This window comes from Kryptolebias marmoratus, linkage group LG12, assembly GCF_001649575.2.
Source record: "Kryptolebias marmoratus isolate JLee-2015 linkage group LG12, ASM164957v2, whole genome shotgun sequence".
NCBI classification, from domain to species: domain Eukaryota; kingdom Metazoa; phylum Chordata; class Actinopteri; order Cyprinodontiformes; family Rivulidae; genus Kryptolebias; species Kryptolebias marmoratus.
In genome coordinates this window covers 16,203,156-16,216,972 of record NC_051441.1, presented here as the reverse complement: position 1 = coordinate 16,216,972, position 13,817 = coordinate 16,203,156, and the positions used below count along the sequence as shown (strand labels likewise).

The 13,817-nt window shown below is 46.5% G+C and overlaps 1 protein-coding gene across 3 annotated transcripts in view; it reads right to left on the bottom strand.

Moving 5' to 3' along the window:
* The window catches only part of tnrc18 (trinucleotide repeat containing 18), a 44,836-nt gene that overhangs the window by 12,544 nt on the left and 18,475 nt on the right, over positions 1-13,817 (bottom strand). For all 3 annotated transcript variants that reach the window (XM_017416673.3, XM_037978746.1, XM_037978747.1), the window contains 15 exons: positions 11,373-11,460; positions 11,008-11,237; positions 10,236-10,382; positions 9,901-10,085; positions 8,983-9,388; positions 7,918-8,865; positions 7,694-7,839; positions 7,451-7,584; positions 7,251-7,364; positions 6,965-7,148; positions 6,564-6,879; positions 5,604-5,816; positions 2,690-2,869; positions 1,457-1,917; positions 956-1,090 (listed from right to left, as the gene is read on the bottom strand). In XM_017416673.3, the coding sequence (XP_017272162.1) occupies positions 956-1,090; positions 1,457-1,917; positions 2,690-2,869; positions 5,604-5,816; positions 6,564-6,879; positions 6,965-7,148; positions 7,251-7,364; positions 7,451-7,584; positions 7,694-7,839; positions 7,918-8,865; positions 8,983-9,388; positions 9,901-10,085; positions 10,236-10,382; positions 11,008-11,237; positions 11,373-11,460 (3,887 nt within the window). The remainder of the gene's footprint in view (positions 1-955; positions 1,091-1,456; positions 1,918-2,689; positions 2,870-5,603; positions 5,817-6,563; positions 6,880-6,964; positions 7,149-7,250; positions 7,365-7,450; positions 7,585-7,693; positions 7,840-7,917; positions 8,866-8,982; positions 9,389-9,900; positions 10,086-10,235; positions 10,383-11,007; positions 11,238-11,372; positions 11,461-13,817) is intronic.

Here is a 13,817-nt window from a genome sequence, read left to right as displayed (position 1 = left end):
TTAACCTGCTAACTAAGGCCTGACATAAAGCTCTTGGGTTATTTGGTAATTCCTCTGATCATTGCACAGTCTGACCTTGGGGTGAGTTTACTTCTCTCCTGGGAAGACTGGCAGCCGTTTGTAAATTCACATGTGAATAATCTTCCTCTCTGTAGAATGATGGACTCCAAACAAACTTTAACCCTTCTCTGACTGATGGGCAGCAGCAGCTGCTTCTCTAAGGTCACCGCTGACGTCTTTCTGTCGTGGTGTTGTGTTAACACACACCTGTATGTTCCAAAACAGCAAACTGACCAAACTCCTGCTATTATAGAGGTGCTCACACTGATGATGATGAGTTAATCAATATTTTGATTAGCAGCTCCTGACTGCTACTTCCTCTCCTAAATCCTATGGCAGCAGCAGGAGAGGACTTAGAATCTGATAAAGACCAGATTATTACATCCCTTACTGAAAACCTTGAATAAAAAACAGAAGGTGGGATTTCGTTTGCCTGCAACTATGTCCTAAAAATCTCTTTCAAAGTAAAAACAAGGTCTACTATTTTCGGCTATCTAAAGGAAAACATGTAATGTTAACAATCAGCCAAACTAACAGGCTGACAGACCACAAATTAACTTCTCAGTCCAGCAGCAGCATGACAGCAGCACTTTCTGCTCTTCTGCGACCACAAAAAGCCCAGAACACACTTCAGCTGCCTCTAGTGTTTCCAAAACAACTCGGAGTTTCGCCTGGTTGCAGATGGTGAGCAGCAGAAATCTCTCACAACACACAGAGTTTACTTCCCTCAAAACAAAACAAGCTAACAGCTCATTTCTTGACATCTCTCTCTTTTTTATAAAACCGTTTACACACACGGTCCCTTTAGAGCTTGATGTTTTAGTGCATTTAGTCAAAGAGGGTAATTAGGTTCTGATCCGTATTGGCTCGGCAGTCAGTTCATCTTGCCACTGACCTCTCTGGTCTTGCTTTTGGCCTTTGGTTGATTCTTGCGAGCCGGGCTGAGGCTCCGAGGAGCAGGACCGTCAGCGGTTGGACCGCACAAAGTGGACGGGCTGACAGGCACGGGGGAGTCCTTCAGCTTCTTTTTCTGTTTTTTTTTTTTCCAAAATGACACAGAGTAAAAGCATGCAGATGAATAAATGTGAGCACCAAGCCTCTGCTGGACACACACACACACACACACACACTGAGAGTGCAATGTTCCCAGGCTGCCTGCAGTTGTCCTTTCTTGTCAACAACACGACAGTCAGCAGGGGAGTGCTGCAGTGACTGAAGTGCTGAGAAGCCCTGCTGGCACTCTGACACACTCACACACACACTTAAATACACACAAATAAGTCAAGCAACACAGTTTGAAGCAAAAGATGGAGCCGTAGTAAAAAATGCCTAAAAATTGGAAGATGAGGAAACAGGGGAGAGAAAAAGGATCAGGCTGAATGAATTATTGACATACTTTCACCACATCTTTCCCCTCCCGGCTGGGTGGAGTGGTTTTGGGTTTGGAGGGGGTCTTTGGGGTGAGAGGTGGTGCTGAGCCGGAGGAGGAGGAGCTCTGGCTGGTGGAGGAAGAGGCAGAGACAGACATCTGGCTGGCGGTGGCGGTGGCGTCATGGAGGAAGATTCTCTCGCTGCGACGGCGGTTCCAGCCCTCGTCCTCGCTGAAGCCCCCGAAGCCGGCGGCGAGGTCGAAGCTAAACCTGCGCTGGGACCGAGGCGAGGGGCGAGCTTTGGCCAGGGGCTTCCGCTTGGCAGGCAGCGCTTCGTCTCGCTTGGTGGGGCTGGGCTGGTCGGCCCGGTGGGTCGCCGGAGGCAGGAGGGGGAGCTCGGGCGCCGCGCGCTTCCCGTGGAGCAGGGAGGGAAACTTTCTGAGCCTCAAGTCTGATCCTGAGTCGGACCACTCGCACTCAGATGAACCTGGAGGAGGAGAGGAGATGGTCGTGGGATGCAAAAACATCTTTTTAAATGTGTTTTTTTTATTGTGCTGTTTTGTTAAGCAATATGTAATGTGACTCAGTGTGAATGTGCACACTTTGCTTTTTGGGGTGATCCAAGACAAAACTAAGTCCTATAAAACTAAGAGACTCACTGGGTGAAAGAAGATGTGGAAACTGGATAAGGAGTGTAAAGATTTTAGGAGTAAAATGAGTTCGTTTAGCAAAAATTTGGATAGCTTGTAATTAAACAGTCTGTGGTGAAATCTCCAAATACAATAAAAACTTCTGTGGTTGTATAAAAATATACCAAAACACCAGTTCAGTCTTGTAAAGTCCAACTTTCTGACTCATTTAAACTCTGAATGATGTTTCCACTGCGAAGAGCTCCAAACGACTTGCAATATCTTACTAGTTCAGCCAAAAAAACTCAATTTATGTCGAACGTTTTCAGTGCATTTTGTTACACTGTAAGATGTAGTGCTATTAAACGTCATAGCACACTGTTCTTGATTGATTGGCATAGTGAAATTTATTCTTTGTATGGGTTTTTTCAAAGCTGCAGGAAAAGTAAATCAAAAACTGTGACAGAATAGCATTAAGCTTTACAAAAGAAAGTAGATATTTGTTGAAATTTTTGACAGCAGCTGCTTTGGCACCCTTCAAAGACACTTCAGAAATCTTTTAGCTTGGCTTTATTGTTGTTCCAAAAACACCAGAGTCAAACGCAGCTCATTCAGTGTCTTGTGTGTTACCCAGAGTGCTTTGCCTGCTGCAGCGTTTCCCATCATGAAGCTGCCTCAGCGGGGCTGGGCTCGCAGGGAGCGCGCTCGCCGCAAACCGAGCCAGCAGTCCCAGCCCGCTCTCCTCACAGCCGCCGTCGTCGAAGTCGGACTCCTCGTCGTCGTCCTCCTCCTCCTCCTCCTCCGAGGTCTCTGCATTAGAGAGAAGACCATCAGCTCACAGACAAACATGGCCACTCACGCACTGCTTCTAATGACTGCAGGTGGTCACAGAGACTTTTAAACGATCCTAGAGTAACAACGAGTCTGCGCTGTCACGCGTCTGAGAACCAACAGCAGAGCGAGAGGAGACGCGCTGTCCGAACCACTGCAGCCCGCCGGCACACTTAAAGCTGCACAGGAAGATACAGAGGAGCCACAGTTGTGCGTGAAACATGCACGTGAGCAACACTTCCACACTCACACACACCTGCTGAGACAGAGTGAGTCAAAACTTGGGCTTAGACACCATTTATTAATGAGAAAAAACTGCCAGGGAGAGGTGAAGGACTCCCTTTCCTCTGACAAGCCAGCAGAGAAAAGGCAAACACACACACAGAGTGCCATACTGCTGGTTAGCTGTTTAACACAGGAAGTTAGCAGTTAGGTCCATGGCAGCAGATGAACAGGAGGAGCGTCTCCTCAGGGGGGGTTAGAGAGTTAACAGTGAAGGTGGATCCACAGTACAAGATCTCCTTAACAGTCATCAAAACATCCGTCTGAGAAGGTGGATCAATAACGAGGAGAACCGTCAAATTAGCCTGTAAACTAAGTTTGGCCATTTTCAAACTGGCTTTAGTTCTCACCAAAGGGGAGGGCGTGTTTCACAAAAGTAGGAACCCAGGATCAGATGAGAAAGCTGGACTCTTTGAGTCTCGTCAGAACGCCCAGGCTAGACTGGTTTCACAAATGCAGAGTCATGCAGCCCGACAGTCTTACGGGTCAAACACGCTTACACGTCTGACACCGATATGAGCAGCAGTTTGTCCCTCTGTTTACACACAAACCGCTTTAATTATGAAAACAGTGACAGGCACAGTTCGGTTACAGAACTACATTTCAGTTTGCGGGCTGTTTAGCGCGTTTTAGGGAGAGTACACAATAATGGACGAAAACAAGAATTAAGTGTTTTCGATAAATGTACAAAAAGACATTTGTAATCAGAGTCCTGACCAACAGGTTTAACTAAGCCTGGCTGTTAGCCTGCTCCTGATCAGGCTATTTATGCGGGATAAATCTCCATGGTAACAGATGCATCAACTGCTTTTGTGAAATCAAGTCAGGCATTGATTAAGCCAGAATAAGCAGAAAACCCCCAGTTTTGTAAAATAAGTCCCCCCCAGGATCACAGATTCTCACATTTAGCAAACTGATTTGATCAGAATTTAAAATGAACCTTCAATCTGACGCTGTGCTGTGAATCCACTGTGTTAACGGCAGCAGACAGACGTTACAAGCAGGCACTGAGAGGACAGCCCTGTGAGGCCCCTTTGGCATAATGCTCGTGTGTCATTTGAGTAACCATGGTTACAGCCTCTTTTGCAGCGCAACACAAAAAACCGTCTTCCTGCGAACGTTTGAGCCGCCAGGAGACACAGAGTTGGGTAAGCGGGGGTAACCATGGCTAGCATTGAAGAGCTTTCAATTCATGAGAACAATAAACAAAAACAAAATAAACAAGATTTAAAAAGAAAAAAATCTGTGTGTATCTCAATTTCTGTTCAAGTTAGTGTTCAATGAAATATAAAGGGAGGGGCACTTCCTACTTACAGAGCAGGTGACAGGGGTGTGGCCTCAGGCAGGGCGGGGCAGCGCAGCGACGGGAGCGCGGCCTCGCCTTAGCACAGACTAGCTTGCGCAAAGCCTTTAGCCACAGCGTGGGATCGCCACAGCGAGGTCGTGTAGGCTCAAGGCTGCGCTAGTCCTGGCCAAGCTTCTGTAAAGTCGCAGTAGCAGCAGCACAAGCACATGGAACAGGCTGAGAGACACTCAAAGCATCATGGGTGGGAAAAAAAAGTGGGGGGGTCGGAGGGAGGGAGAGGAAGGGATTGAGGATGAAGAAGGGGGGGAAGTGAGAGGACAGATCGAGGTGTCTGAGAGAGAGCAGGGAAAAGGGTTATTCGAAGGTTTAGTAGACACACAGGAGGAGCTCTATTGTCCAAATATCCCCCGAATCGCTCGTGATGCGTTCACTTCCCCACGACAAACTGAGCCACATCATCAGTAAACAGTTAGTGTGATGAAAAAAAGGGCAGCCAACTCCAAGAAAAAGGCCAACTAGAATTACAAATCCACGTCTTTTATGAGCTTTTAAAACTGACCGACAACTCATCTATCTGTTCAGATTCAGCTAAGCCCCTACCAGCATTCCCTGCGTTTCCCCAACCTTTTCCGGGGGAACTGAAGGGATATTTGACGAACAGAGCACTAACGGATGTGTGAGGTGCAGTGGCAGCTGGACAGACTGACAGGAACGACAAACAGATGAAGCAGACACAAGGACCACAGCACTTTGCAATCGTACCAATCAAATCAACCACTTTAATAAAGCTCATAGGTACCAAAACTGCAATACAACTTTTTTCGAGGAAAAAAAAAACAAAAAAGAAAGACATCTCACAATTCACATGATTTGTACAAATGCTACAAAAACAATTTTGTTTTCCAGGTTATAAAATCTCCATAGCAATAGGTAAACTCTTTAAAAAAACAAAACAAAACAAAACACTGCAACGTTGCAGAGAAGCCAGCAGCGAGAGAGGTAGGGATCGTCAAGCTAAAGCACAGTCTGAACACAGCTACCTTAGCAAAAAGGCATAAAAAGACTAGCTGTGAGGAGGCTGAGAAACACAGTGACGGCTCGGAGCGCTAAGATTTGGTCAGTAACCTTGATCGAAGGAGTCGTCGGAGGAGCTGAGGCCCGCCTCCTCCAGCAGCAGCGATAAGTGCTTGTGTTTCTTCTTCTGAGACTTCTTACTGGACAGCAGGGAAGTCGGTGATCCCGCCGACCGCCTCTTCCTGGTCTGGTTGCCGTGGGAACGCGCCGCCGAAAGAGGAGGCCAGCCCCCTCGGGCGGAAATGAGCTCCTCCGAGTCGGAGTCTAGTGTGGAGAAAACGCAGTTAATGATTCATGAGGCAAAGAAAAACTGAATTTCTGCCTGATCTGATCAGCCAAGATTCAGCAAATTCAGCTTGAATTCAGGTCAAAGTACTGAATTAAAAACACTTAACATATATTTAAAAACCTGAGGAGCTGAGGTCTGGTAATATTACAGCTCCACGATAAAAACATGCATATGAATCATTAAACATTGTGATGAAATCAGTTAAAATAAATCCAGATTTTCCTCCCGTCTTTTTCTTTATCTGCTGATCTCTGAGAAATTTATGCACCAATTTCTCAGAGGTCAGCAGATCTGGCATAAAATTTTCTGTTATGAAAGCAGCAACTTTTCAGTTCAGCCAGGAATCAGACGATATTGTCTGCTTTTGATTAGAATTTTAAGAAAGGCCAGAAACAGCAGGTCAGAGTTACAGATATTGAAAACAGAAAACGGTGATCGGTGTATCTTGAACAAAATCATATGAATATTTGTTTTATCCAACAAAGCTTCTGAGGAATATTATTTTTAGGAAATACACGAAACATCCCTGTTTACTCCTGACTTTATGCAATTTTCTCTGTGTAATTTACAACACATGAAAGCTAAATTGGGCCAACAGAAAACCAAGCACCTCTGCTGTCTGAAACTGAGACGGTTTTATTGTCGGAAAGTAGTTTTTGGACTCCATTCAACTTTAATCAAGCACATTAAATATAAATCTTTTTTGCTCTTTAAGTACTTACTATTGGAGCAGCTGCTGAGCTCAGATCTCATGGGCGAGAACATGGCTGTCTTCCTCTGACCTTTCACCTTCCGAACACTCTCCGAAGCAGAAGTTTTGGCACCCAGCTTGAGTTTCCCTCCTTTAATTGAGGACTGGGCGCCTTGCTCCTTAAGTCCGCTGTCAGCAGATCTACTCTTCGACTTTTCTAACTTTGCGCTGGACGGAAGTTTGCGGGAACCGCCGAGGGAGCCGAGCTGTGAGAGCGAAAGTGCTCTGTCGAGGTCCGAGGCCAGCTGCTCCTGCTCGCACATGAGGCCGCGTTTTGCCTTCAGCACCTACGAACGCCACCAAAAACGTGTGACTAATAAAGCAAACAGAGCCGCTGCTGATGTCCAAACACGACACACACACGTGGCTTACCTCCAGAGCGTGACTGCTGGATGGCTCCTGGTCGTTCCAGCTCTTCTTCTTCTTTTTCTTCTTCTTCACCTTCAGCCCTGCACTTCCCGTCTCAGTCTCCTCTTCGTCTCTGGACACACAGAACCTCTTCCTCTGTCCATCCCCAGCTTCAGAGTCTTCTGAATACAGAACTGTCCTACCCGCCCTGAAAAAGGCACTTATTTACGCTTGCAGAATGTGTGTATACAGAAAAAAAATACCACAAAAAGAGGATAAATACATGGTTAAAACTGATCGGCACACTCACTTTCCAGGCCTGCTGTCCAGTTTGGGAGGTGTGACCAAGTGTTTCCTCTTCCTGGGTCTTCCTCGACCGCGTCTGGTCAGACTCCTCCTCTCGTCCTCCTGCTGCTGCCGCTCACTGACACGAACCACAGAAGCGTTACCGGCGTGCGTCGGGCAGAGATGGAAATCAAGCTTTATTTGCGAGGCATAAATGTCACCCACCGCTTGTCCCTGCGCCGCTGCAGTTTGCTCAGCTCTCTTTGTTTCTCCTTATACGTCTTCTGAAGCTCGGCCAGGCGGACACGATACTCCACTTCCACAGCGTCCAACATGTCCACTGACATTTTACTGTACAGCTGCTCAGACACACACACACACACACAGTTTAAAGACCTTTGAAATCTGCGGAAAGGTTTTCCTAATAGACTCATGTTATTATCTGGGTGATATTTTTCTTCATCTTACTGGCTCTTCCTTCCTCTGCCTCCAGCTGTACTTCTTGTTGGGGTCCAGAGCTCTTGGCAGATCGATGTGGGACTGCTGCTCTATGGCCTCTATCAGAATCTGCCTGCTTGCTTCAAGAAGACAAGCTAAACCCTCCAATGTCAGATCTGAATGAGATGCACAAAACGTTAGAACAATGGAGGAACATTGGAACGAAGCAGCGGAAGTGACGGGTTAAGGCTTGCCTGGATCCTGGATGTTGGGCTCGGCCTCATGTTGGCCCATTTGGCTGAGCAGGGCCATTCCTTCCAGAGCCACCATCTCCAGATCTCCTGCGCTGCTTAGATCTGAAGCCATGGGTGGATGTTCCACCTGCAGCACAAGCGTTGGGGGGCACGGAGAGCTGGACCGGGCCTGGGCCATCTCACTGGCTGTTATCAGGGCAAACATACCCTCCATGGGATCCTCGGGGCCGATGACAAGTTGGAGGGGCGAGTTGAGGACAGGAAGTTCACAGGTACTTTCTTCCAGACAGGAAGTGTCATGCTGCTCCTGTTCACACACGGTGCTGGTGGTTTGCTCTAACGACACACACATCTGAGATAGCTCCTGGCTGTCCGGTTCTGCAGTGATGGGTGACGGATGCTGCATTTGGTCTGAATCCGTGACGACCTCTGGTTTAGGCTCAGCCTCCGCACATGTAGGAGACGTGTCGTTAGCCGCCAGACACGAGTAAGATGACACCTCCACTTTAATTGGACCTTCTTCCTTCTCTTCCTCCATGACTTGTAGCCCTTTGGCTTGTTGCGTTGGAGGACTGGGGGCATGCAGAGGTAGTGGAGGAGGCTGGGCTTTAGGGGTTTGCCTTTCTACGTCAATATTTCGACCGGCCTGATCGGGGCTGCAGCTCTGACGGAGCAGACCGAGCGGCTCTGGCGTCACATCAGGACAATGCTGCTCCTCGCCGGGTTCCTGTTTAAGAAAAGATCCGGTCTTCGATGGTTCTAGTTTCTGTGGTTTAACATCTTCATCCAACAGCGTTGAGTGGCGGTGAGCTGAGGGTAAAGAAGCAGCTAAAGCAGGAGAGCAGGAGCGATCTGTGTTTTCGGCTGTCGATGCTGAGATGTGATAAGGGCGGAAAGGTGAGCCGTACGGGGCTGTGATGGACTGGTATGGGTAACCTGGAGGTAGATCTGACAGATAAACACAAATGTTAAACATCTCACTGAATATTACAAGTCATCTTAATACAGTCTGGCATTTCTCTCTCAATCTACAGGTTTTCTTTAACAAGATGATGAGCAACTAACCGGCGTAGATGCTCGGAAAGGATGCTGGGTCTGGCTTCTGCCCTTCCCTCCGTCCCACCTCCCCGTCCTCTGCCACCTCCTGTTTCGGCCGTCGTGGCGAGGATGGAGGTGGGGAGGCTGAGCGGGGAGAGGATGGATGAATCATGGGCTTCGGCGCGTGAGGCAGACCCCTCTGCCTCTCTTCCTCTGACTTGAGGGTGGTCACCGGAGAGGGGACGGGAGGCAGTGGGGTGAGGGAGGACGTGGATGGGGTGGGTGATCGAGAGGGAGGGGGAGGTTTGCGGGGATGCAGGACTGGTGAAGGAGAGGGCGAGGATATGGAAGAGGTTCGGGCTTTAAGGTCGGTGTTTCGCTTGTCGGCTTTGTCTTCGATCTCTGGCCGGTGCTCGCTGGCTTTAAACCGCTCCTGAAACACGTCAGACGAAACATTTGGGACAGTTGATTTTATGTCTTCTGTGCATTATTAAAAGTCCTCTAAGTGGACTCCTAAAGATGCAGGATGTGGCTGTTCATGCAAACCAAATGCTATATTTCTATTGCATGTTGTAGTTTTGCTTGACTTTTCTCTTCTTATTTTAGCTTTTAGAGGAGCAAGCTGAAAGGACAGCTTGAGTCAAATCAGTAAGGAGTTGGACTCAAACACTTTTGTTTTGCATCTCTGTAAATTTGTACTACTGTGCACTACTGTTCCTTTTTTTCCTTTATATTTATCTTTGAAGAGCCAGTATTTCTTGTAATCTTCTTTTGTAAGAGGTTCTTTATCACCAGACTTTCTAAAGGTTTGTCACAAAGACTAATTTGTTCCCATTTTTTGCTGAATCTTTGAACTGTATATAAAACAATATATTCATCTTCCGGGTTCCTGTGAGAACTTTTGCACAGAACGTGCAAGGCGGACGCACGCATGTTTTCACTTACGACTATCTGCGCGTTCCTCTGATACTCCAGGACCTGAGCTGTGTGCTGCTGGATCATGAACAGCTCCTGCTGCCGGATCATCTGGTGCTGAGAGAGGAGCTGCAGCTGGGCGGCGTGCTGCAGAGAGCTGCCCGTACCGTAAACACTCGACCACACCGGAGCGCCGCGCTCCAGGACGTCGCCTCCTGCATCCCGGAGAGGTGGAGTTAATCTTAAATACCTATTTCACCAAATCCCACTTCTGTAGAGTTCATTGCCACAACATTTGCTTATATTGTTAATTCAGTTTGTATTTGCATTAGTCGTCTTCTTTGGGATAACCATTTCATTCATACCGTAATGTGGCAGGTGTTCAGTAGGTATGACGATAAGCTGCCCAGTCTGAGGGTCTCGGGCAAACTGGTAGGGAGGGGGCATGGAGCCTTGCAGAGAGGGTGGGTAGCCCGGAGGGAGGGACTGGTGGAGTGAGGAGGGGCCCAGGCCTGAATGAAAGAAAACACAGACAGGCATGTTAAAAATGCTCATTGAAAACATTGTTTCTGCTCAATTACATCTTCCTCCATTGTCCACACTGACTGCATAAATAAGCCATATTGCTTTTTTTTTTTTTCTTGTTTTTTACCCGTCAGTGTCTAGACAGAGACGCCCTTGGGGAGTTTTGTATGAGCGTGTGTCCCGTCCTTCTTGTATTGTCAGATGTTATGTGGAAGTTGACATCGGCGTGTGACTGCGTGCGTCTCGCTGCTGTTTATTTCTGAGCAGCGACCATAGGACAAGCTGGTCTGGAATGTCCTCCACAGATCAGGAATGTCTGTGACACTTGACCCCATGAGTCTGTTGTTGGACAAGACCATCCAACAGACAGACAACACCTCACTTTTCCTGCTAGGCCGATCCAAATAGGCCACAAGTGTATTTGCAGAATTCAGCTGACGTGTTTTGAACTCTGACGGCAAAGCAGGAAGGTTGAGATGCTTTTTAGAAATGGACACGATCCGTACCAGAATCACTAAAACTTCTGATTATTTTATTCATGTCACGGGTCTCTGATGAGAAAGTGCTCACAACAGTTTGCAAATAACTTCAGTCACATGTGTGTCGATGTACCGTATGGAGAGCTGGACAACCAGACTGATGGGGCTCCGGGCCGGGGCATCCACGGGTGAGAGGTCAGAGTTGAGGGGTCAGGAGGCCACCGACCAGCCCCTGCTAGAGCGGCCCCTCCTGTGACCATGAGGTTGGGAGTCATGAGGCTGGGCGTCATCATACTGGGTGTCAACCCTCCAGACAGAGGGGCGAGGTGCATCGGAGTAAACTCAGGCAGGTTCTTGGACTCTCTGAAACAAAACGAGACGTTTTTTAACCGAATCCTGCCTTTAAATGCGAAAATGTTAAATAGGAAGCGTAGTTAGTGTCGCTGCAGCTTTTATCGTTCCCGTTTGAGTTGAGAACAACGTTAGAATAATCCTCACCTGATGACTTTCTCCTGCTCACGATCCAGCCGAGCAGCCAGCAGTCTGTCATCGTGGTGGCGAGCGCGCTCCTCCCCTCGCTCCTCATCTGTAACGGGTTCAGGCAGAGGGAGGGAAAAAAAATTAATCCAGACATGGAAGTTCAGCAGCTTCGTCATTAAGGATCATGAGGGGTTTATTGACGTCATTTTTCACTTCAAACAGGGAACTATTGCATTGTGGGTGTTGGGAAACTTCATACAGTGTTCAATAATTTATCCTTGAGTTGTAAAGAGTGTTCAATGAAAGGCTGCAGCAATAACCAGAGAGAGAGAGAAAGAAAAGTCAATTTGGAGTAATTTTAACATAATGATTTAAACTTATTAAACTGCTGTGGAGCCCCATTTGATTCACATCAGCTACTGAAGGAAACACTGAGGCTTCAGGCCAAAAGCTTCAGCTTAATAGAAACAGAACAACATACTGTTTTAATGCACTTATTTTCTTAATGGAAAACTGAAAGAGAAACACATTTTTCCTGAAAGCTGCAGAGGATTCTGGAGCAAGAAATGGCGTAGTCTAGTTTATTATTTGCCATGTATACACTAAACTAATACAGCAGTTCTAAAAGTTGGGTCTGGATCCCACTATGGGTCGCAAAACATCAAGTTTGGGGTATTTAAATAATTTCTAGAAATTAACAAAAAGAAATGTAAAAATGATTGCCAATTCATTTTTTTGGGCCACAATTGCTATTAGATGGAAACAAAAAAAAGTAGATGTTACAAACCATTAAAAATATAAAATGGTGATTTTGTCTTTATGTCGTTGTTTAATTGGCCTAATTGCAATATTTGCATTCTTTAACCAGAGATATTTGGGGCTACAAGTTTCTGCTACTGTTGTTTTGTGGGTCAGAAGCTGAAAGCTTTGGGAAACATTAATCTAATAAATAAATAAAAATATACCTCTACAACCATAATACGAAGTACTCTGTGTTAATAACAGTGTATTGCAAAACAGACAGCAATGTAAAGGTTAATAAAATACAATATTTGCATAAACCACTACAACATTAAAGATTAGTTGTTTGAAAACATTATTAGTCCACTTTAATCTTAGACTAGCCATTAGCTCATCAGTCCGATCAGAATTAAACTCTATTACTCCAAACTAAGGTTGTTTAAAAAGCTTTCTACACAGGTAAGATATTAACTGTTCATAACCTTTCCATGGAACCCCAATTAAAAAAATCTGAACAATTGTTTCAGTGTCATCTTATTGCGGTGTAGCTGCCTGATGCATCAAAATCTGAATAATTTGTCTTTACAATGTTTGTATGTCTGTCAATGTGAGCGCTGAACCAGAAACTGCTATAAAAGTCTGGTTAAAGCAGATGACGACAAGTGGACAGAGCAGCATGAGGCAAATACTGAATCCTACGTGTAATACACATTTGAGAGAGAGAGAGAGAGAGAGAGAGAGAGAGAGAGAGAGAGAGAGAGAGAGAGAGAGAGAGAGAGCGGGGGGGGAACAAGAGAAAAGTAAGCAAAGAGGATCTGCAGTGAGGATAAAAAAAGAAAATGAGAGCTAACACCAGCTAGATAATGGATGACATGACTCAGTCTGTCAAAACAAGATGAGAGGCTGAAAATACTACGTTGGACTCCAGCCTCAACACAAATAACACACGCGCACAGAAACAGGCTGACAGTTTCAACTCTTCCTGTCAGCTCTTGTAAATTAACAGTGAACATGCCACTGCTGCCTTATTACTGCACCCACAGACTCGGAGCCCTGAACACATCGCGCTGATTAAAAGGGCCAAAGGCTTAAGACAAAGATGGAGAGCGAGAGAGAATAAAAAAAAAACAAAACAGAAAGACTGGAGCACTCAGTCGGGATATCCAGAATAAACATGAGGCTTTCCAACTCGTATTCTCTCCCCTTAGCCCTCCTGCATCTCATCAGAGCAGACTGGAGGTCCCTGAGCAGCAGAAGGGTTTAATACATGTGTGCTGAACCCTTCAGGTCTGCTCTGAGTGTGTGTGTGTGTGTGTGTGTGTGTGTGTGTGTGCTTGACCTAAAAAAAAAGAAAGAAAAGGGACAGGATACTTTGACAATCCCTGATACGCTCTGTAGAGAAGGTTTCTGTTACCAAGGTTACAGCGAGCCTGTCCCACATGCTATCCACCGCATCAGCAAGCCAGGAATTAGCTCTGCACGCCCTTCACCGGCCTCCTTCCTCACTTCTTTACTTCCTGACAAACCCGTCCCTTCCCATCAATCAATCAGTTGATCTATGCCCAGCTCCTCTATTGTTCGACCGCCCTTCTTCTCCTCTGTACAACTCCGAGTTCATTCATTTGTTCTTTACAGTGCGAAGCTTGTTTATTTAAAGCCCCTCTCAATGTGAGGACTTGACACTGACAGACCGTGCACTCTGCTGAAAAGCAAGAGGAGGAA